This window comes from Dermacentor variabilis, chromosome 3 (genome assembly GCF_050947875.1).
Source record: "Dermacentor variabilis isolate Ectoservices chromosome 3, ASM5094787v1, whole genome shotgun sequence".
Taxonomy (NCBI): Eukaryota; Metazoa; Arthropoda; class Arachnida; order Ixodida; family Ixodidae; genus Dermacentor; species Dermacentor variabilis.
This window is the reverse complement of record NC_134570.1, coordinates 9,284,825-9,306,677: the sequence shown is the minus strand read 5'-3', so window position 1 is coordinate 9,306,677 and position 21,853 is coordinate 9,284,825. Positions and strand designations below refer to the sequence as shown.

General features: G+C 49.4%; 1 protein-coding gene across 6 annotated transcripts in view; it reads right to left on the bottom strand.

Moving 5' to 3' along the window:
- Positions 1-21,853, bottom strand: part of LOC142575121 (uncharacterized) — a 261,480-nt gene that overhangs the window by 51,018 nt on the left and 188,609 nt on the right. For 5 of the 6 annotated variants that reach the window (XM_075684131.1, XM_075684135.1, XM_075684133.1 and 2 more), the window contains one exon: positions 9,058-9,135. The exons of the other annotated variant lie outside the window; for it this stretch is intronic. In XM_075684131.1, the coding sequence (XP_075540246.1) occupies positions 9,058-9,135 (78 nt within the window). The remainder of the gene's footprint in view (positions 1-9,057; positions 9,136-21,853) is intronic. 6 annotated transcript variants of the gene reach the window in all.

Here is a 21,853-nt window from a genome sequence, read left to right as displayed (position 1 = left end):
CTGCAACGCCAGACAAAGAACCACCGACCTCGACGTGCTTCTCGACGGCCACGCAGTTACCGCCTTAGTAGACACATGGGCTGATTACACCATCATGAGTGGACACATCGTCGCCCAGTTGAAGAAATTTAAGACCGCTTGGGAAGGCGCTCAAATTCGGACCTCTAGAGGACACCTCATCACGCCGACTGGAATCTGCACGGCAAGAATAACCATTCATGACCGGACTTACCCTGCCACCTTCGTTATCCTCCAACAGTGTTCACGAGACGCCATTCTCGGTGCGGACTTCCTGAACCAACACGGCGCAATCATCGACCTGAAGTCAAAGTCAATAACGCTGTCGGAAGATAAAACGATATTGCCAGAGAGCCCTCGTAGTCACCACGCCTTGAGTGTTCTCGAAGATCAAGTGAGCATCCCGCCTCGCTCCACCATTGTTATTTCGCTCGGCACCGAAACACCCGCCGACGTAGAAGGCGTCATCGAAGGCGACCAATGTCTACTGCTAGACCGTGAAATTAGCGTCGCAAGAGGGATCGCTCGACTGCGTGGAGGGAAAACTGAAGTGTTGCTGACAAACTTCAGCCAGGAGTTCAAGTACATCAACAAGGGCACGACGATCGCGTACATCGAGGAAATTCTGGAAACAAGTGATGCGTTTGTCCTCTCGGATTCCGCCGCATCTATCCCGACGACCATGGTTCCCGAACCAGACTACGACATTAATCCAAGTCTCCCCGTGATTAAGCAACAGCAGCTCAGAAGTCTGCTCCAACGATACAAAGGCTGCTTTTCGACGTCATCGAGTATTCGACAAACACCAGTCGCCAAGCATCGCATAATCACCGAGGAGTGCGCTCGACCACTCCGCCAGAGCCCTTACCGAGTTTCATCGCGAGAACGTGAAGCTATAAGAGAACAAGTCGACGAAATGCTGCGCGACATCTTCCTGTCGTCGAAAAGCCCGTGGGTATCCCCTGTTGTCCTGGTAAAGAAAAATGACGGAACCCTACGTTTCTGCGTCGATTATCGTCGTCTGAGCAAGATCACGAAGAACGACGTATGCCCCTCCCCCCCCCCCCCCCCCCCCCCACGGATAGACGACGCATTGGATCGGCTCTGCAACGGAAAATAGTTCTCGTCGATGGACCTCAAGTCTGGTTATTGGCAAATAGAAGTCGACGAAAGAGATCGCGAAAAGAACCACCTTCATCACGCCAGACGGCCTCTACGAGTTCAAGGTTATGCCGTTTGGACTGTGCTCGGCACCTGCAACATTCTAGCGCGGGATGGACACGGTTTTAGCAGGACTGACGTGGCAGACCTGTCTCGTTTACTTGGATGACGTCGTTCTCTTCGCCGGAAATTTCGACGATCACCTTAGGCGGCTTGCAACAGTACTCGAGGCCGTCAAGTCATCAGGGCTCACTCTGAAGCCAGAAAAGCGCCGCTTCGCTTACGATGAGCTTCTGTTCCTAGGCCACGTCATCAGCAAGTCTGGAGTCCGCCCCGACCCGCAGAAGACAGCTGCCATAGCAAAGTTCCCGCAGCCCATCGACAAGAAGGCAGTGCGTAGATATCTTGGCATGTGTGCCTACTACAGGCGATTTGTCAAGGACTCTTCACGCATCGCTGAGCCGCTGACACAGCTAACTAAATGTGACGTCGAGTTCAAGTGGGAAACGCCGCAGGCCGACGCATTTTAAGAACTCAAACGACGCATGCAGTCGCCGCCCGTACTTGCGCACTTTGTCGAGCACGCCGATACCGAAATTTACCCTGACGCCAGTAGCCTAGGCCTCGGTGCCTTCCTAGTCCAGAGAAAAGATGGACATGAACATGTGATAGCTTACGCTAGCTGGTCGTTGTCAAATCGGAAGGCAATTATTCTACAACCGAAAAGGAATTTCTCGCCATCGTTCGGGCTACAGTGAAATTTCGCCCTTACCTATATGGCAGGCCATTCAAAGTCGTCAGCGACCATCACGCCTTGTGTTGGCTAGCGAAATTAAAGGATACCTCAGGACGGCTGGCGCGGTGGAGCCTCAGACTACAAGAATACGACATCACTGTGACATACCAAGTCCGGACGAAAACACTCAGATGCCGATTGCCTATCACGCGCTCCCATTGACCCGCCGTCGCAAGATGACGAGGATGACGACGCCTTCATTGGAATAATAAGCGCGGAAGACTTCGCCGAACAACAACGAGGGGACCCGGAGCTAAAAGCCCTAGTCGAGTATTTGGAAGGGCACACCAACGTTGTCCCTAGGGCATTTAAGCGTGGATTGTCTTCGTTCACGCTTCAAAACAACCTACTCGTGAAGAACTTCTCACCAGTCCGCGCCAACTACCTTCTTGTTGCTCTGTCGGCGCTACGTCCAGAAGTACTGCACGCCCTACATGACGATCCGATCGCTGGGCACCTCGGTTTCTCCCGGACGCTATCGAGGATACAAGAAAGGTATTACTGGCCGCACCTAACGGCCAATGTCGCCCGTTACGTCAGGACATGCCGAGACTGCCAGCGACGCAAGACACCACCGACAAGGCCAGCGGGATCACTGCAGCCGATCAAGCATCCTTAGCGACCTTTTCAGCAGATCGGGATGGACTTGTTGAGACCGTTTCCGACATCAAATTCCGGAAATAAGTGGATCGTCGTGGCGACGGACTATCTCACCCGCTTCGCTGAAACAAAAGGTCTACCGAAAGGCAGCGCAGCCGATGTGACGAAATTTTTCGTCGAGAACATCCTGCTGCGACATGGTGCTCCAGAAGTCCTCATCACCGACAGAGGAATGGCTTTTACAGCAGAGCTCACGCAAGTCATTCTGCAATACAGCCAGACAAGTCGCAGGAGGACAACTGCATACCATCCGCAGACGAATGGTCGCACGGAGGGCCTGAACAAGACCCTCGCCGACATGCTAGCAATGTACGTCGACGTCGAGCACAATACGTGGGATGCGGTCCTGCCGTGCGTAACATTCGCTTACGACACGGCGGTGCAAGAAACAACACAGATCACGTCATTTAAGCTGGTTTACGGCAGGAATCCGACGACGACGCTCGACGCCATGCTGCCGCACGTCACTGACGAGGAAAATCTTGACGTCGCTACCTATCTCCAGCGCGCCGAAGAAGCCCGACAGCTCGCCCGTCTGCGGATCAAGAGCAAGTAGAGGACCGACAGCCGACACTACAACCTCCGACGACGCTTCGTTGAATACCAGCCCGGCGACCGTGTTCGGGTATGGACCGCGATACGCCGGCGAGGACTCAGTGAGAAACTACTGCGACGCTATTTCGGACCCTACAAGGTCATCCGACGTATTGGCCCACTGGACTATGAGGTCGTGCCAGATGGCATTTCGCATTCACAGCGGCGCCGCGCACGATCTGAAGTGGTCCACGTGGTGCGCCTTAAACCCTTCTACGGACGCTGACGAACTTCCTTATTTCGATGTTTTCTTTGCTACGAGTGCTTTTCTATATTACTTTCGTTTGTTTGCAGCATTGGGTTGATGTTTTTTAACAGGGAGGTATTGACACGTGTACTTATCTTTATCGGGCGACAACGTTTCGCTGCCTAACAAATATCTCACAGCGCGGGACGCGCCTCCATGTATCCAAAGTTTCTGGAAAGTTATCTATGCTTCTATCCGCTCTCTGTTGTCGCCGAACCTTGTGTTATCTGATTTCGTCGCGTGACGCGAATGGTGTAGAACTTTGTGGAAGGCACGCGGCTCCCAACGATTAGTCTGGAACATTCGAGGACTGCTGTATAAAAGCCGACGTGCTTGACCCGCTGATCAGATTTCCGACGATCGCCGACCGTGTTCGCCGCTATCGTTGTGCTATAACTGTAGCCTGTATTTGTGGGCACAGGTTCGCCCAATAAAAGCTAGTTTTGTCTTTCACAGTATTGCTACTGTGTTCTTGAAGGTCACCGCCACGTGACAATATAGTTTGCGTCTTCTTGCGCACTTGTTGAGAACAATGACCAAGTTGGACTGATGTGGTTTTCAATCATCCCACCTCATTCCCTTAAATTTTCTTTTGGTTTGCCCTTCCCTGCCATCATCTGCGCTTTTACTTTCATTGAACCTTCTCTCTCTCTTTAAATCAACGGAACCAAATTTCGGAATCGCTTTAAATTGTAACGAGGAAAGTGGAATATATTTACAGGGATTACTTAAAACAATTCACCACAACACACGTAATATATCACGCACTAGAACCGAGATGCTGCCCCGCCTTCACTTGATTACTGGGAGTCCCTGTGAGCGTAAATGAACCAACAGTCCCGTGACAGTATGAATAGCGCTTGTTCGTGGTTAACACAAACACGTGCTTAAAAGCATGCGCAATGACTTCAAAATGAAGCATATCGATGAGAACAATTTGTACTGTATGAGAAGTGGTTTATTAGTGGCTCCTTATGCAAAGGCACAGCGACTAGGAACGGCGAGGCAGCCTGAAGCACCGCCCTAAATGACGCCAGCAGTCAGCAGCGCGAGTCGAGCCGAGCCGCGCCTTGGAGATGCGGTTGTACCGCGAGACGCATCTTCACAATCTCCCCCCGGGCAAAAAGAGCCATCCTGGCTATTCAAGAATCGGGAGGCAGAGGGTCGCGGTAAGGCTTGAGACGCGAGACGTGGATAATGTCATGTCCACATCGGCGCAAGTGGTCAGGTGGTGACAGTGGCTCAATGAGAAAATTCACCGGGGATGTGCGCTCCAAAACTCTGTAAGGCCTTCGAATTTTGGGACAACTTTCGAAGAAAGCCCCGGCGCTTGGAAAGGGACAGACAGCCACACAAGAGAGCCTGGAGCGTAGGTTGTGTTCGGAAGCGAGTCAGTACGGTTTTCTTTCTGGCTCTGCTGTTCCTCTGCCGTAAAGGTGCGCGATAGCTGGCGTCATTCTTCGGCTTGTCGGGCGACGTCGGACACAGGTAGACACTCGGGGGCGTCAGGACGACATAGAAGGAGCGTGTCGATGGTATCCGTAGGCTCGAGGCCATACAGGAGGAAGAAAGGTGAAAATCCCGTAGTGACCTGGATCGCGGTGTTGTACGTTGACGTGATGAATGGAAGGATGTGGCCCCAGTTACCACAATCAGATGCCACGTACATCGAGAGCATATCACCAAGTGTGCGATTAAATCGCTCTGTGAGCCCGTTAGTCTGGGGATGGTATGCCGTGATTCTCCGATGAGTAATGTGGCATCCCGAAAGTAAACCTTCGACGACTTCGGAGAGGAAAGTGCGACCTCTATCGCCGAGGAGTTCTCGAGGTGTGTCGTGTCGAAGGACGAAGTGATGTAGGACGAAATAGGCTACATCCCGCACTATAGCACTTGGTAAAGCAGCAGCTTCGGCGTGGCGTGTCAAATGGTCAACAGCAACTACGATCCACCGATTGCCGTCTGGTGTCATATAGGAAGCGGGCTGCATAGGTCGATGCCGACGCGATTGAAGGCTTTAGCAGGGCACGGGAGCGGCTGCAAGGCACCAGACGGGCGTCACCGCTTAGAAGCTGAGTCAATGGCGCCATGATCGATGCGAAATTCCGAACAAAGCGGCGGAAATACGAGCAAAGGCCCACAAAGCTTCGAAGTTCTTTGATGCTCTTAGGGTTCGGAAACTCAGCGACTGCTCGAAGTTTTGAAGGATCGGGTAGAACGCCATGCTTGGACACAACGTGGCCTAAAATGGTGAGCTCTCGTGCAGCTGAGCGGCACTTTTTGAGGTTGAGTTGGAGGCCAGCGTTCGTTAGACAGGCCAAAACAACTCTGAGGCGGAGCAGGTGATTTGGAAAATCAGCCGAGAAAACCATGACATCATCGAGGTAACACAGACACGCAGACCACTTGAGGCCACGGAGGGTGTTGTCCAGGAGTCGTTCAAACGTAGCAAGGGCGTTACAAAGCCCGAAAGGCATCACATTAAATTCGTATAAGCAGTCAGGCGTAATGAATGCGGTTTTCTGGCGATCGGCCGCAGCCATCGGGACCTACCAGTACCCTGAACGCAAGTCGAGGGACAAGAAGAATTCTTCACCCTGAAGACTGTCGAAGGCGTCGTCGATGCGCGGCAAAGGATAGACGTCTTTGCGCGTTACCTTATTTAACCGACGGTAGTCGACCCAAAAGCGAATAGACCCGTCTTTCTTGCCATCGAGAACGACAGGAGATGCCCAGGGACTGTGCGAAGGTTAAATAACGTCACGGCACAGCATATCTTCGACTTGGGCGGTAGTGACCCGACGCATTTCGGCAGAGACGCGGTACTGTCGTTGACGTAATGGCTGATGCGAATCGGTGTCAATGTATTGCTACACTTCCGACTTGCGGCCAAGTTGAGGTTGTGAAACGTCTGATGAACTTCTAAAGTGGTGCAGGAGATCAAGAAGGTCGGTGTGTTTGGCAGGTGTGCGGGTATCGGCGAGGGCACTCGAGAACGTATCCCTGGACGTCTCCTCAAGCGTCGAAATCGCGGATGGTTGGCCGGAGTCGACATCAAAAGAGTCTCCGGGGGCGTCAACCAAAGACGAAGAGTCGAGGTGTTCCGCCAAGCTAAGCCATTCATCAAAGTGAAACGCAATAGGCGCACAGAGGGGATTGTAGAATTATATATTGCTGCAGCTGCCGGCGATGTCAAGCGTTGCGAACGGTAGTGGTAGAACTTTACGGCTCATGAAGACTTCTGACGGTGCGAAGAGGACCGTTGCATCAGCGGTGACATCGCAGGATACGGGTACGAGGGCGATAAGCCAGGCGGGTTATCTGTGTCCTCGCGCATGGCAAATTTAGAAGGGCGATCACGATCTTCGTGCAATGGTGCGTCTGACAGAGGGGAAAATTCAGCTTCGGCGCGTGCGCAGTTGGTTAGGGCTGCTTTATATGACAAGATAGGAAGTTCCATTTGAGGATGACGTCATGCGAGCAGGCGGCAAGAGCAATACACTCGACGATATAAACAATGCCGTCAATAAGCACACGTACAGTACAGGCTGTGTGCGGAGTGACGTGTTGCGCACTTGCCGTACAAGGCGACAGTCCAGAAAGCGGCGTGGTCACCTTGCGCAGTGAACGGCACAGTTTGGTGGCTATCACAGAAACGGTTGCGCCGGTATCCACAAGAGCGAATGCAGGGACACCTTCTACAGAAATTTCGACCACGGTAGCAGAACAGGCGCGAGGACTTAGAACGGGGCGCTGTTCTTGCTTCTTGAACTGCGATGTTCAGCTTTCGTGGTCGGATGGTGCGGGTCGCCGACGCATTGGGCAAAGCGAGCATCGGCGAGGGGATGGCGAGCGACGCGACGGAAATTCTGGGAGGTATACGCACGAGCATGCGGTTGGGGGGAAGAAGCGGCCTATTGGCGGAAGGGCTGGCAGCCGTACTGGAACGGCCGAGAGGCGTCTCCGAACGCTTGAGGGCGACGGCGGCAATATTGGGCGGCGTGTCCGGGAGTGCAGCAGGAATAACAGATGGGATGATTGTCAGGCGTCCTCCAAGCACTAGCTCTGGGTGCGGCCCAAGATGCAGCATGGGCTTCCTTCCGGTGGCACCGGTGGGGAATGAGTCGAGAAAGGCGGCGGCGGAGGCCTGCGTACTGCCTGCGCATACGTAAGAGGCGCGGCCACAGGCAGGGCTAGCTGCGCATAAGTGAGAGGCGTGGCGACAGGCTGTACTGCCAGCGCTGAGTTGAGATTCGCGGCTGCAGGCGGCTGGTGGTGTGCAGGAGGGACAACTTGAGCGACTTCTTCGGAAATGAGGGTGCGGAGCGTGTTTGGAAGACGGGAGGTGGGCTCTTGAGTGAAGGGGACTAAAGAAAGTTGGCGGGCAACTCCCTCACGCACGAAGTCCTTGACCTGCCGCAAGAATGAGGATTGGCCGTACATGCTACCAAGGCTCGCCAACGAGTCGTCGCTTCTCGGAGGTCGCCGAATCGAAGCGCATTGTTTCCTTAACTCATGATAACTTTGGCATAGGCTGACGATTTCGGAAACGGCGCGCGGATTCCTGGCTAGGAGCACCTGGAATGCGCCGTCATCAGTGCCTTTGAGTATGTGGTGAATTCTCAGCTTCGGGCATGGCGGCGTTGACTCGTTTACAAAGGTCCATGACGTCTTCAATGTAGCTCGTGAACGTTTCTGCCGTCTGCTGTGCTCGGGCGCGCAAACGTTGTTCAGTGCGCAGCTTGCGAACAGCGGCTCGGTCGAACAGTTCCATAAAGACTGTCTTGAAGGCTGACCATGTGGGTAAATCACTTTCCTGGTTGTAAAACCAGAATTGGGCAACGCCAGCCAGATAAAAGATGACGTGGGTTCACTTGGCTGGATCATCCCACTTGTTGTGCGCGCTCACCCGTTCGTATGACGTAAACCAGTATTCCACGTCTTCGTCATCTGCACTGCTGAAAATCTTGGGGTCCCGTTGTCGTGGAATGCTGGTGCAGGTTACGGACTGAGGCGTCGGTGCCGTTTGGGATGAGCTGTCAGTCATGGCGGGCGGTAGCGTTCTTGAACGCAGCTGCAGGGTTTCAAGCGACGGGGTTTGAAGACCAGCCCCTCCACCAATTGAGAAGAGGTTTATTAGCGGCTCCTTATGCAAAGGCACAACGACCGGGAACGGCGAGGCTGTCCGAAGCACCGTCCAAAATGACGCCAGTAATCAGCAGCGCGAGCCGAGCCAAGCCTCGCGTTGGCGATGCGGCTGTACCGCGAGATGCATCTTATTATCCACATGTGGTTTTTACTTCGGTCTTCACCTTCAAAACCGGGCTTATTCTTCGTAAGAAAGCTATCCAAGCGACTATACGTGTACTTTAGTGAAACTTAACGGGGACTTGAAATGTTTTATATTTGACAACACAAAGTACCACTTGACGTCCAGCGCACCCACCGGGGATAAAATGTCCCCTTCTATGTTCTCGCTGCGCAATGGTTTCAGCAGGCAAATCAGTATAGACAAGCGGGAGTAACAGAGCATACATAGAACGCGCAGTCTGTTGTGGACACCAGCGCGTGATTCACTCACTTTGATGAATTTGATGACCTCTCTCGTGTTCACGTGACTCATCTCTAGCTTGCACCGCCACGCCACCAGAGCCAAGGGCTGTGGGAGAAAAGGAGAGAAAAAAAAATCACCTCCAATTGGCATCTACGTAACGCGAAGCACAAAGTGTTCTGCAGCGAACGGTTGCTGCTATTGGGACGTGTGTATTCTATATTTATACATAGACACATACCTAGTGGCATTGGGCGTGCGCGTATGAGTACTCCGTCTCATAGATAGCAGGCGACGCTGCGGAAGCTACGCAAGTAGTGCGGCCAGAGAAGTCTCACTCCGCGCGTTTCGGAATGCCGTTAATTTAGACTTGCGACACTTTCTATGGAAAAAACTACTTTACGTGTTGCAATTTAACACTAGTGGACGTAAAGTTATGCCAGACCACGTATGTATTGTGCACATTTGTGCTTCCAGTATGAGACGTACTATGTTTTGATTTGATCGCGAGCACAAGTTGTGTGTTGTGGCCGCAAGTCGCCTCACTCCGCTTGTTTGGTGGGAAATTCGACGCCTTCCATGTAATAAATACGTAATATTTCGCGACATAAAAATATGACACTTAATGTTATATCGAACTACAAACCATTCTTGAATGTGTGCGAAACTATTTTTCGGTTGCAGATGCTAGCACTGAGACAAGTGCGTTTCCTGCAGATATATGCATGAAACGGAGAGTAGAACTCCTCAGGTGATTAGGGTGGATCTAGCACATTGTGCGTGCCTATTAAAGGGGAGTTTGTTCACACGAAGTCTGAACCCAGCAGCCGCTACAGGCGTACGTGTACTACGTTATTTTAAAAGCAAAACTTTGCGAACATCGCCGGATGTCGTGAACGTGGGCGCTGTGGCCTGGCTGTTCCCTTGCCGCGGAGCACGGGCGCCGCGTGCGCCACCGAGTTCCTAGCAACGCCACCAGATGGCGTTCGCCTCCGCGCATCCAGTGGGCATCTTTCTTTATTGTTTAACCTAGGTCGGACATTAGGCAGTTTGGAACGGCCACCGCCGTTCCAAAGGGGACGCCATAAAATCCATCCATCCGTCCGTCCGTCCGTCCATCCATCCATCCATCCATCCATCCATCCATCCATCCATCCATCCATCCATCCATCCATCCATCCATCCATCCATCCATCCATCCACGGCAGCGGCGGCTCCGGCCGTGCTGGGGAAAGAAAAAGAAAGCCCCAGAAAGCTCACCTTCGCGCATCCGCGGCTGCACGTTAATGAGGAAGTAAACGCTTTTTGCGGAATGGATTCGAATTGCGCTGCTTCCTCTGCAACCATGATGCATCCAAGACGTCCGTCGCACTCGCTAGCAGCCAGCGACTCCGCTTAACGAAAGGCTCGGTATAATTTGTGTGCGCCAGCGCTCGCGCGTGCGTGTATTCGTGTTTGGACTCTTCGTGCACTCACAAAATGCTTCGCTGTACATAGGTTCCAACTCGTTTGATCTGCTGCAATTTTTTTCTTTTCAATTTGCGTCGGTATAATTTGTACAAACGTCAGACATAACGTAATTCAGCGGTGCACACGTGCAACCTATAAGATCGTTTAACGTTTCTCATGCTTTGCTGCGCAGGGCACCATGGCATGGCCGAGAAGAAATATTAATAGCTCAGAGTCGGAAAATATATTCTACCGTTCCTAACTTCAAAAAGACCGCCTATGTCACAGGCGTAGGAAGGCATGCATTTTCGCCACTTGTGTAGAGTTGTTCGGCTAGATATTTGCCTGCTTTCGTTCGAATTTTCTGCACTGCCTCGAAGGCAGCGCATTGTGGTTGGTGGCTAGTCAACACTATACAACGACGCTGCCACGACAGAAAGAGCGTGATAGTGAATACTAACTAGACGAACAAACTGCTACCCATTTACGATCCAGCGTGGGGTACCACTTGGAAAAACTGGCTCACCATGTGCCATACTTCCTTAGTGGCTCTGCATTCAAGAAGGTTGCGGTATGCAGTCACACACCTGTTACAATTCGAGCACCAGTCCTTTGCTACAACCCCAAAACGAGCCAGGCGCTCACGGGAGAAAAGCAGATAACAAAATGTAGGAGATAAAGTCACGCACGTCAGCACGAGCGGATTCTGAGCTGCTTCGTTTCAAGCGCGGAAGACTGGCTAATGTCACGTGCCAGCGCCGCTTAATGTTATCAACGCAATATTGCAATAGCATGACTTTCCCGTCATCTATCTGTAAAAAATAAATGCGAGAAAACAAAATAAAAATCGGAGAATTTATATTTTTATACCGAAAATTTGTTTCAATCGAACAAACAGAGGTTATTTTATTTAAAAGATGAGTTTTTTCCTGTTTATGGTCAAAGAATTCTTCTTGAGCTTTAACAGGATTGGTCCCCATACAACAAAGGGACAAATTTTTCATCAATACTGTGAGCGAAATGAGATTTATTCGTCGCTTTGGTATCCTCAATTAACATTTACATGCAGCTGCACTATGCACACAAGCATAGGCACCTCGCCTGTGCTATGGTCAATCAGCCTTAGTTTCTGAATAAGGTACAGCTGCAATCAGGTCGAGTCATGCCGCTCAGATCATGACTATATAAACTGCTAGAGTTATATATGCCAGGCTAAACCCTCCTGCTGCGACAGCACCGGATGCTTGGATAGTGCCGGGCGTTTTGGAGCCAGTTATCTTGTCAGTGGTCACATCTCATATGTTCTACGTAGCATGCTCATCTCTACATGTATGATCAGTGAAAAGCACATCCCAGTATTTCACTCTTTCGAGCTACGTGAACGCTGCAGTAAATAATATTTTTTTTTCTGTAAAATTTCAGAGATGCAACAAACAGCGTATTCTGGGGAAATCACAGAAAAACGCGACTAGATGAAACAGAAGAGGACACAAAATGACGTTAAAAACTGCCATACTGTATTTGTTTCTTTCACGCACAAAAAAGAATTTAGCGGCGTACCCGATACCCATGGGTGCGAGGACTACGCCTCAGGAAGCGGTCCTTTCTCCACTGCTCTTCAACGTTGCCCTCCTGCCAGAACAACATAGTGCCGTAGAGAGAATTCGCCACGCCCTTTACGCGGACGATATAATCATATGGACAATGGAAGGCAGCTTTGGACAGATGGAGGGGGGCCCACCAGGAGGCTGCCGCCACAGTTCAAAAGTAAAATGCGGACTTCATGCGCTGTTCCGCGGACAAGTCGCAGCTCCGCGATTGTCTTGCGCAGGAAGGCGGCTGCTGCACTGATGGAAATCTCGGTCCATGACGCATCACCTATTCCCCGAGGTGGAGGCACTACGGGTGTCGGGGCCGCTTATCAACGACAAGGGCGTGAACGCAGCCGCGATCGCTGAGCTCCGCACGGCGAGCGAGCGAATAATCCGCACGATATCTCGGATCACAAGGAAGAAGAGGTGTGTGTGCGCGGTGCGAACGTTCCTCGAACCCGTCTGTGGCTCCTGTTACTTGGCCAAATATTTGGTGGTATTAGGCTTTCCTAGTGTTATTGGTTGAGCTCTTAATTATTATTACGCCTACTTCATCCTAGGCTGATGTCCAAAAACTCCCCAGGCAGGGGTTCTTCCTCTTAGACGGCGTCTATTCCGACAGACGAATTACTTTTGAATTTATTCATCCCCAGTGGTGTGAGCAGCATCCCAGTGGCACTGGTTCCTTCCATTGGAGGCTCTATACGGCTGACCAACCCCCAGGCTATTCAGAAATCTCTACTTGCTGCTACCTCTGCATACCAGACCATCACGGAAGTGAGACAGTTCGGCCGTGGTGGTATCGTGTGCAGATCACCAGACCAGACCTGTATCGCGGTTCTGCTTAAGTGTTCATCATTCGAGCCACTGCCGGTGAGTGCCTTCATCCCTGCTCACCTCGCATGCACTAAGGGAATATTCAGAGGTGTCGATGCTGATCTATCTCCATCAGAGACACTATAGAGATTGTCTGGGGCTGTAGTAATTGCTGTTTATCGTTGCAATCGAGTAGTAGACAATAAAAGGGTCCCAACAGAATCGGTGATTGCAACATTTGCAGGAAATTCCTGCCCATTAGAAGTAAATGTGTCACTCCTTGTGTTCAGAGTTGAACCTCTGGCATCGCGTCCGCTACAACGTCGTAATTGTTGGCGATGCGGCCATAGTAGTGCAAGGTACAAACAAGTCAGCCTTTTTGCAAGTGTGGGGCAGAGCACGCTCAAAGTGATTGTAGTGCCCAAGATGAGCGATGCTGCCTCTGCGGTAGAAGTCACTCAGCCGATTATTCTAACTGCTCTGTTAGGGCTCAAGAATTACAAGTGGTTGAAATAATTGAAAGACGACGTTGCTCTAGTAAGGAGGCGATAAACATCCTGAAGGAAAGGGCGCTTGGCTATGCGGATATTACGGGTAGACAAACTCTTACCCCGGACGTATCGCTCACTGTTACTATAGAGGACGCTGTGGAAAAGGCAGTTACAAAAGCTATGGAACGGCTGGCAATGAGCCTTGGGGAACGTATGTCACACGCCATCTCTAGTCGCATATCTAATTTGTTGCAAGTTACCTGTCTGAGTCCTGCAACAACTCAAAACTATTGAGCCTAAGCAACAAACTAGCGATAAAAGCTCAGGTACCCATCCTTCTGATGACGGTATGGACCCTTCGACTTCCTCTTCCGTGGGGCCTGCTACTGGTTATCAGGTTAACACAGATTTGGAAATGACAGATGTGGAAGAAGACGCTCGAGCCTATAAAAAAGCAATGTCATAAATTAATGAAGATTCCTCCACCGGCCCTCACTCAAAAGCTAGGAAAAGTCAACCCAATGCTATACCGAAAGAAAGCATTCTACAGAAGGCAGTTTCGACTGCGGCGCTTTCTATACCACAGTGTCGCTGAAATTGCTTCAGTGGAACTGTCGATGTTTATATACTGCTACTGCTTCAGAATAATCTACTGCTTCAGTAGGTTTATTTTGTCTAACTATTCAACTAAACTCAAGAAAAGGGCTGACAGATGGAATAGCACACTGTGGTACAAAGTTTGTAAACAGGGGTAAGGTGCTTCAGAAGGCTGGCCAACTTTTCAATAGCAGGACTTATCTTCGTCAAAGGCGGCCTCGTCATCCTCGGTATGTTAGTTTTAAAGGGTTAGTAGAGTGACGTGATGTGCGGGTGTTGTCGCTGGCGGCTGGTTTTAAAGGGAGAGATTTCAGAGAGTAATGAGAGCTGTCGTCCGACGTCTGTGAGCTTCGTTCCCAAGACGAGGTGACAAGAGCGGGAGAGTGGGAACGCGGGGAGAAAAAAAAAGAGAAAAACCGGGGCGACGTCAAGACGAAAAAACAAAAACATTAGGAGAGAAAAAACGAGAAAGAAAAAGAAATTAAGAAAGAGGGGCATGGGAGGGCGTTGGGGAGGCGAGGGTTTAGGGAGCATTCAGGGGTGTCGTTGGCGGCATGTTCTTGTGGCATTAGAAGAGCCGGTCAGTGCGCGAGTAACACAAAAGAAAAAAAAAACATGAGTTGAAAGAGTGACTAGAGTAGCACAGCAGCAATACGTCGAGTAATCTTGAAGTAGTTAAGATGGCGACGAGGAGTCTGCGGTGCAATGTAGGGGGTGACTGAAAGGCAGCGGCATGGTCTTTCAAGGGGCATTGCCCCAGTCGCTCAACGTAGGTGTCGTTACGGCGGCATCCAGAAATGGCGATACCCTAGGTTGAGGCGCCGAAAAAGGCATAATGACTTCGGAGTGTGTTGGTGAGGGTCTTTCAAAAAATATAATAAAAAAGAAAAATTGAGAAGGGGGGGAACCGAAACCGGAATAACAAATAGGAGGGTGACATGCGCAGGAGCGGGCGGAGGCAAGTGTACATGGGAGAAGGGGGTCGTACAGTTGATATAAACGTAAAAACCTGAAAGAGTATATGAAATTGAGTAGTAGGCCGGAAAAATTTTTTTCCAAGTGGAAGAGTAGGCGAGGTTTAGAATAAAGGTTAGCTGGTGGCATAATGTGTTTTGTGTCTTGGTTGATGACATGCGAATTTCAGATTTAGGTTCCCGCTTTTAAAGATTTAAAATCTTTAAAAGCGGTAGCTTTCAGATTTAAGTCACCAGATTTCAGAAATTTCAGATTTAAGTTACCGCTTTTGGCACGAGCTTTTGAAAGCAATGCCGTAAAAAGCATTTGCTCTTGCATGTCGCCACATCGCCTAGCATGTGTGGAAGGCTATGCATACGCAACAATGTAGACATGTTCTCGCCTTGTCATAGGCGCGCCTGCGCGATCTCATTTGTTCTCCCTGCACAACAACACTACTATTTATCAGGACTGAGTGAAGCTTTAGTATATTTGTGTAATAGCTCTTCACGTATCTGCATTGGCTGAGGATCCGGAAGTGTGACTCTTGGTTTTATCTTACTTAATAATAATAATAATAATTATAACAACAACAACAACAACAACAACAACAACAACAACAACAACAACAACAACAACAACAACAACAACAACAACAACAACAATAATAATAATAATAATAATAATAATAATAATAATAATAATAATAATAATAATAATTGTGATGACGTAACGCCAAGTGCATGCCGTGCCACTTCGTCATCACGGGCACTGATATCAGCAGCGGATAAGTAACCGCTGCCTATAAAAAGCGTGTGCAAAAGAATAAACGCTGATTCCTTGTTCTGCACCGGCCACTGTCGTTTTCTGGAGTACTGCTTCTCGGTTGCCGCACGCTACTACACTGGCGACGAGGATGGGATCAGGACGGCTTGTCACTTGCTTCTTCGATTGCTGCTGAAGACGACTACCGCGGGGCCGGCGCTGCAATGGCGAAGGTGGCAAAATTGATAACTTTGACGAAGGAAGCGATAGCTTCGAGTCCTACTTGGAAAGATTTGAGCTTTACGTCTCAGCAAATGACATAGCTGAAGGCAGGAAACTGGCTGTATTCTTGACGGCAGTGGTTCCTCGAGTGTATGAGGTATTGAAGAACCTGTTGATTCTACATTCCCCATCAAGCAAAACGTATAACGAGGTAACGGCTCTGCTAAAAAGTCACTACAGTCCCAGAAAGGCCGTGATAGCAGAAAGGTGCCGATTTAACCGAAGGATGCAACTTGAGCAAGAGACTGTAGCCGAATTTGTGGTTCAGCTGAAGCACCTGGCCAGAAGTTTCGAGTTTGGGAAATTTCTAGACGAAGCACTTCGAGACCGACTAGTTGCCGGACTACGATGCGCCGATACAGAACCTGAGCTGTTTAGAGCTGAAGAGCTGACATTCGAACAAGCGTGCAAAATCGCGTTAAACCGTGAACTAGCATCCACACAGACTCGGCAAACGGCATTAGAAGAGCACCAAGGCAGTTCACAAAGGCATTCCAGATTAGAAGTTGATGTTCTAAAGCATGGCAGTCAAGCTAGGGACCGCTATCGAGTCAAGAATGAGTGCCTAGAGTGTTTCCGTTGCGGTAAACGTCACACGGCGGAAAGCTGCCGGTACCGCAAGTATAAGTGCCATAACTGCGGTGAGCAAGGTCACTTGAGAACAATGTGCAGACAGCGCCCAGGCAGAACAAAGGCACTGAATGCAATCGATAGACCGGCAGACGATTCGGACGAAGAGCAAGAAATATACAGTATGACAAATAATAATTCAGCGTATCACTGTTCGGATGGAAGGACAAACCATAAAGATGCAGATAGACACAGGGGCTTCCGTCACCGTCATGCCTAAGTCGGTTTTTCAGCACAAGATTCCGCAACTGACTATCAAGAAAGCGACTGTTCCTTTAAGGACATATACGGGTGAGCTGGTGCCAGTTGTAGGATCAGTGAACGTGCCAGTCGAGCACGGCGATCAAACTGATATTTTACCTGTGCCGATAGCAGATGACGGGGGAAGAAGGCTGCCATGTCTGCTTGGTCGCAACTGGTTGACAAAGCTTAAATTAAACTGGCAAGAACTTCGAGCTGTAGAGCAAGACGATGCCGTGGATGAGCTAAAGAAGAAATTCGAGGCAGTGTTTTCACCGCAGATAGGGTTCATAACGGGTTACAAAGCACAAGTTCATTTGAAGCCAAATAGCACGCCAGTATTTTGCAAGGCCCGTCCTGTGCCTTTTGCATTGAAGCAAGCTGTGTCTGAAGAACTTGATACCTTAGAACGGACTGGGGTATTGAAAAAAGTCACCAGAAGCGATTGGGCAACCCCGTTAGTGGTAGTACCCAAGGATGGGGGAGCAAAAGTGCGGCTCCGTGGCGAATACAAGGTGACTGTGAACCCTGCGCTTCTGACTGAGCATTACCATCTTCCGTTGCCAGAAGACTTGTTCGCAACGTTAGCAGGTTCAAGGGTATTCTGTGTGCTTGACCTTGCTACCGCTTTCCAGCAAGTAGAACTTCACGAAGCTGCGAAGGCGATTTTAACTGTGAACACACACCAAGGTCTTTACCAATACCAGCGTCTCCCTTATGGCATTGCAAGTGCTCCTGCCATATTCCAGTCGCTCATGGACAGGATTTTCAAAGGCGTCCCTCAAATAGGGTGTTACATTGATGATGTCATAATTGTGGGTACGAGCGCTGATGACTGTCGGCAAAAGCTGGAAGAGGTGTTAACACGATTACAGGATCACAATGTGACGCTGCGCATGGAAAAATGCAAGCTCTTTTGCAGCGAAGTTCGCTACCTGGGCCACAGAATTTCAGCAGCGGGAATCAAGCCATTGGAATCGAAAGTAAGGGCGATAAAGGATGCACCCGAGCCCACGAATGGTACAGAACTTAAGTCTTTTCTTGGAATGGTAACATTCTACGCTAAGTTCCTATCGGACTTGGCAACCGTAGCTGCGCCGCTCTACGAGCTGTTAAAGAAGGGCAAGCGTCGGAATTGGACAAGTAAATGCGCTCTCGCGTTTCGAGAAACGAAGAACTTGCTCACGACCAGTCCAGTACTTGCTTACTATGATCCGAAGCAACCCTTGGCGCTAAGCTGTGATGCGTCGCAGTATGGGCTCGGCGCGGTTCTTTTTCATATATTTCCAAATGGTACAGAAAAACCCATTGCTTTTGCGTCCAGGACCCTATCGCAAGCTGAGCGTAGCTATGCCCAGATCGAGCGAGAAGCGTTGGCGATAATCTTTGCCCTCAAGCAATTTCATCGCTATCTGTATGGGTGGACATTCACGCTGTTCACGGACCATCAACCGCTGATAAGCATCTTAGGGCCACGGAAGCAGGTTCCATCTTTGGCAGCCGCTCGCATGCAACGATGGGCTTCAATCTTGGCTTCCTATCGCTACGACTTGAAATATAGGAAATATAGGAAAGTTCCTATTATATATATATATATATATATATATATATATATATATATATATATATATATATATATATATATATATATATATATATATATATATATATGGATATATGCACTGTCCAGACTACCTGTTTTAAGTGGAACCGGTATAGAGGAGACAGATACCCTCGCTGTTTTTTGAAACTACGCCACTGACGGCTATGGATGCTGCTAAAGTGACCAAGTATGACGGCACGCTAAGCAAGGTTTACCGATATACACTGGAAGGATGGCCAGCACAAGTCAAAGACGCTGAACTGGTACCGTACTATAGCAGACGCGCGGAGCTAAATCGTTAGAATCGGGATGCGTCACGTGGGGAAGTCGTGTTATTGTGCCAACAACTTTGCAAGACGCCGTGCTGGGACTGTTGCACGCAGAACACCCCGGGACATCACGCATGAAGATGCTCGCTCGTAGCGTGCTATGGTGGCCAGGGCTAAATGCAGACATAGGAGTGGTAAAAAGGTGCAGCATCTGCCAAGCGATGCAAAACAGTGCTCCTCGTGCACCACTCGAGCCGTGGCCATTTCCCGCCCGATGCTGGCAGCGAGTGCATTTGGATTTTTTTTTTAATTTGAAAAAACGACATTCCTTTTGTGTGTTGACTCGTTTTCAAAATGGATTGAAGTGTTGATGATGATGTATGGGGTTTTTTTGGCGCAAGGGCCAGGAATGGCCAAAGAGCGCCATGTCTGTGGTAGTGGGTGTGCAGTGTAGCTATGATTACTATGAAATTGGTGTGACGTGGCTGTAAAGGGGCCTTAAAATATACGTTCTACAGTGCGTAAAATCTGTGTAATAAAATTATGGCGATGACATATGACCTGTACTATGAACATTTCGATGCACTTAAAAAGAATGATACAATAGGTAAAATATATCAGATTATAATAAGTGCTAGAGCACTACTGCCTCCTTAGAGCCCTTGAAACACAAGGGTCTGGAGGCATGTGCTATACCGTACAACTATCCCAGCGGCATCCTCTAAAGAGAGGAAGCGCTAGGAATGCATGGGGCTAATAACATGTAGGACAACATCTCTCAGAAAACCTAGGACTGTGTCTGTGTTAAAAAGCGGTTCTAGGCCGAGGAACATTACTGGATGAAGAGGGATGTGCTGTCTGTAAGCTAAGGAAAAATGTTTCATTCTTTCAGATTCGGCTTCCCGACACTCCAGAAGGACGTGGAGCACGGTCAGCCTCTCCCCGCATCTACCACAGGTTGGAAGTTCACTTCCAGTAAGCAGATAATTATGGGTGCCAAACGTGTGTCCTATTCTGAGACGACAGAATAGGACATCTGTTCGGCGCGATTTTGTAGTAGAGGGCCAGAATCCTAACTGTGGTTTTATCAGGTGGAGCTTATTATTCGTTTCCGCGTCCCACATGCGTTGCCAGTGGTCCCGCAATCTCCTTCGCAAGAAAGGCCTCAGATCTGTCACAGGTACCGCAGCGGTAGGCTTAACAGTTTGCGATGCGATTGACGTGGCCATCTCGTCCGCCAGAACGTTACCCTCAATGCTCCTGTGGCCAGGCACCCAGCATATAATGATACGCTGATGAGATATGTACGCTTTACACAAGACGGTGTAGAGTTCACTAAGAACAGGATTTTTGTGTGTGTAGACTGACATCAAGGCCTTCACGACGCTTAGGGAGTCTGTATAGATCGCTGCTTTTGGAAGTTTTGATTTTCTTATATGCTTCACAGCAGAGAGTAATGCGTAGGCCTCGGCCGTAAAAATACTTGTTTCCGGATGCAGTACATCGGATTCCGAAAACGATGGGCCGACGGCTGCATAGGATACCCCGGCATTTGACTTCGAAGCGTCTGTGTAGAACGCTGCGCAGGAGTGTTTGTACTGCAGTTCTAGGAAATGCATTCTAATTTCGGCCTCAGGAGCGTGCTTTGTAACTTTTATAAAGGATATGTCACATTCTATCACCTGCCACTCCCAAGGAGGTAAGAGCTTGGTTAGGTGCATTAAGCGATGCTCGAAGAGTGGGACACGCATTTCATCGCTAATCTCCTTCACACGCAGCGAGAAAGGCTGTCTTATGGAGGGGCGATTGCTGAAAAGTGTAGCGCACGTCATATCGGTAACGGTATGAAAACATGGATGTTCAGGATTGGAGCGTACTTTAAGGAAATATGTAAAGCTAATGTATGATCTCTGTAGGTGGAGAGACCATTCATTCGATTCGGCATATAAGCTTTGAATTGGGCTTGTTCTGAAAGCGCCAGTAGCTAAGCGGATGCCCAAATGGTGGACAGGATCCAGCATCCTTAGCGCGCTCGGGGCGGCAGAGTTGTACACTACGGCACCATAATCCAATCGTGACCGAATTAGGCTCTTGTAGATATTCATTAGACACTTTCTGTCACTACCCCACGTAGTCTTAGATAGAAGTTTCATTAGGTTCATTGTTTTTAGACATTTTTCTTTCAGATATTTAATGTGTGGAATGAAAGTGAGTCTGTAATCAAGTATAATACCCAGAAATTTGTGCTCTTTGTTGACAGGTATTTGGTGTCCACACAGTTCTAAGGAAGGATCCGGAAACAGGCCTCTCTTTCTTCTAAAAAGAACGCAAGTGCTTTTGTGGGGGTTGATTTTAAATCCGTTTCTGTCTGCCCACTTGGAAATCTTGTTCAAGCCCTGTTGCACCTGTCTCTCGCATACTGAGAGGTTACAGGATTTGAAGCCGATTTGAATGTCGTCAACGTAGACAGAATAAAGAATGGCAGGTGGTAGCGAAGCACGAAGCGAGTTCATCTTCACGATGAAGAGCGTACAACTCAGCTCGCCTCCCTGTGGTACACCTGTTTCTTGTGTGAAAGGTCGCGACAATACGTTGCCGATTTTCACTCGGAAGATTCGATTCAACAAATAGCTTTCAATTATTTTCAGCATATTGCCACAGATGCCCATTTCCGACAGGTCTCGCAAGATGCCGTAGCGCCATGTTGTGTCATATGCCTTCTCCATGTCAAGGAATATTGACATGAAAAACTGCTTATGTACAAATGCGTCCCGAATATATCCTTCAATGCGTACAAGGTGATCTGTTGTCGACCGGCCTTCCCTGAAGCCACACTGATAGGGATCAAGTATATTATTGAGTTCAAGGAAGTGTATGAGTCTGCGATTAATCATTTTTTCAAAAACCTTACACAGGCAGCTTGTAAGGGCTATTGGGCGATAGCTTGCCGCCATGGATGGGTCTTTCCCCTGCTTCAAAACAGGGACCACAATTGCTTCTTTCCATGCAGTTGGAAAGTATCCCGCAGCCCAAATAGTGTTGAAAATTGTGAGTAGTGTAACTTCGGTGTCATTGTGTAGGTTTTTGATCATTTCATACATAATTCTGTCAGAACCCGGTGCGGAGCTCTTGCATGAT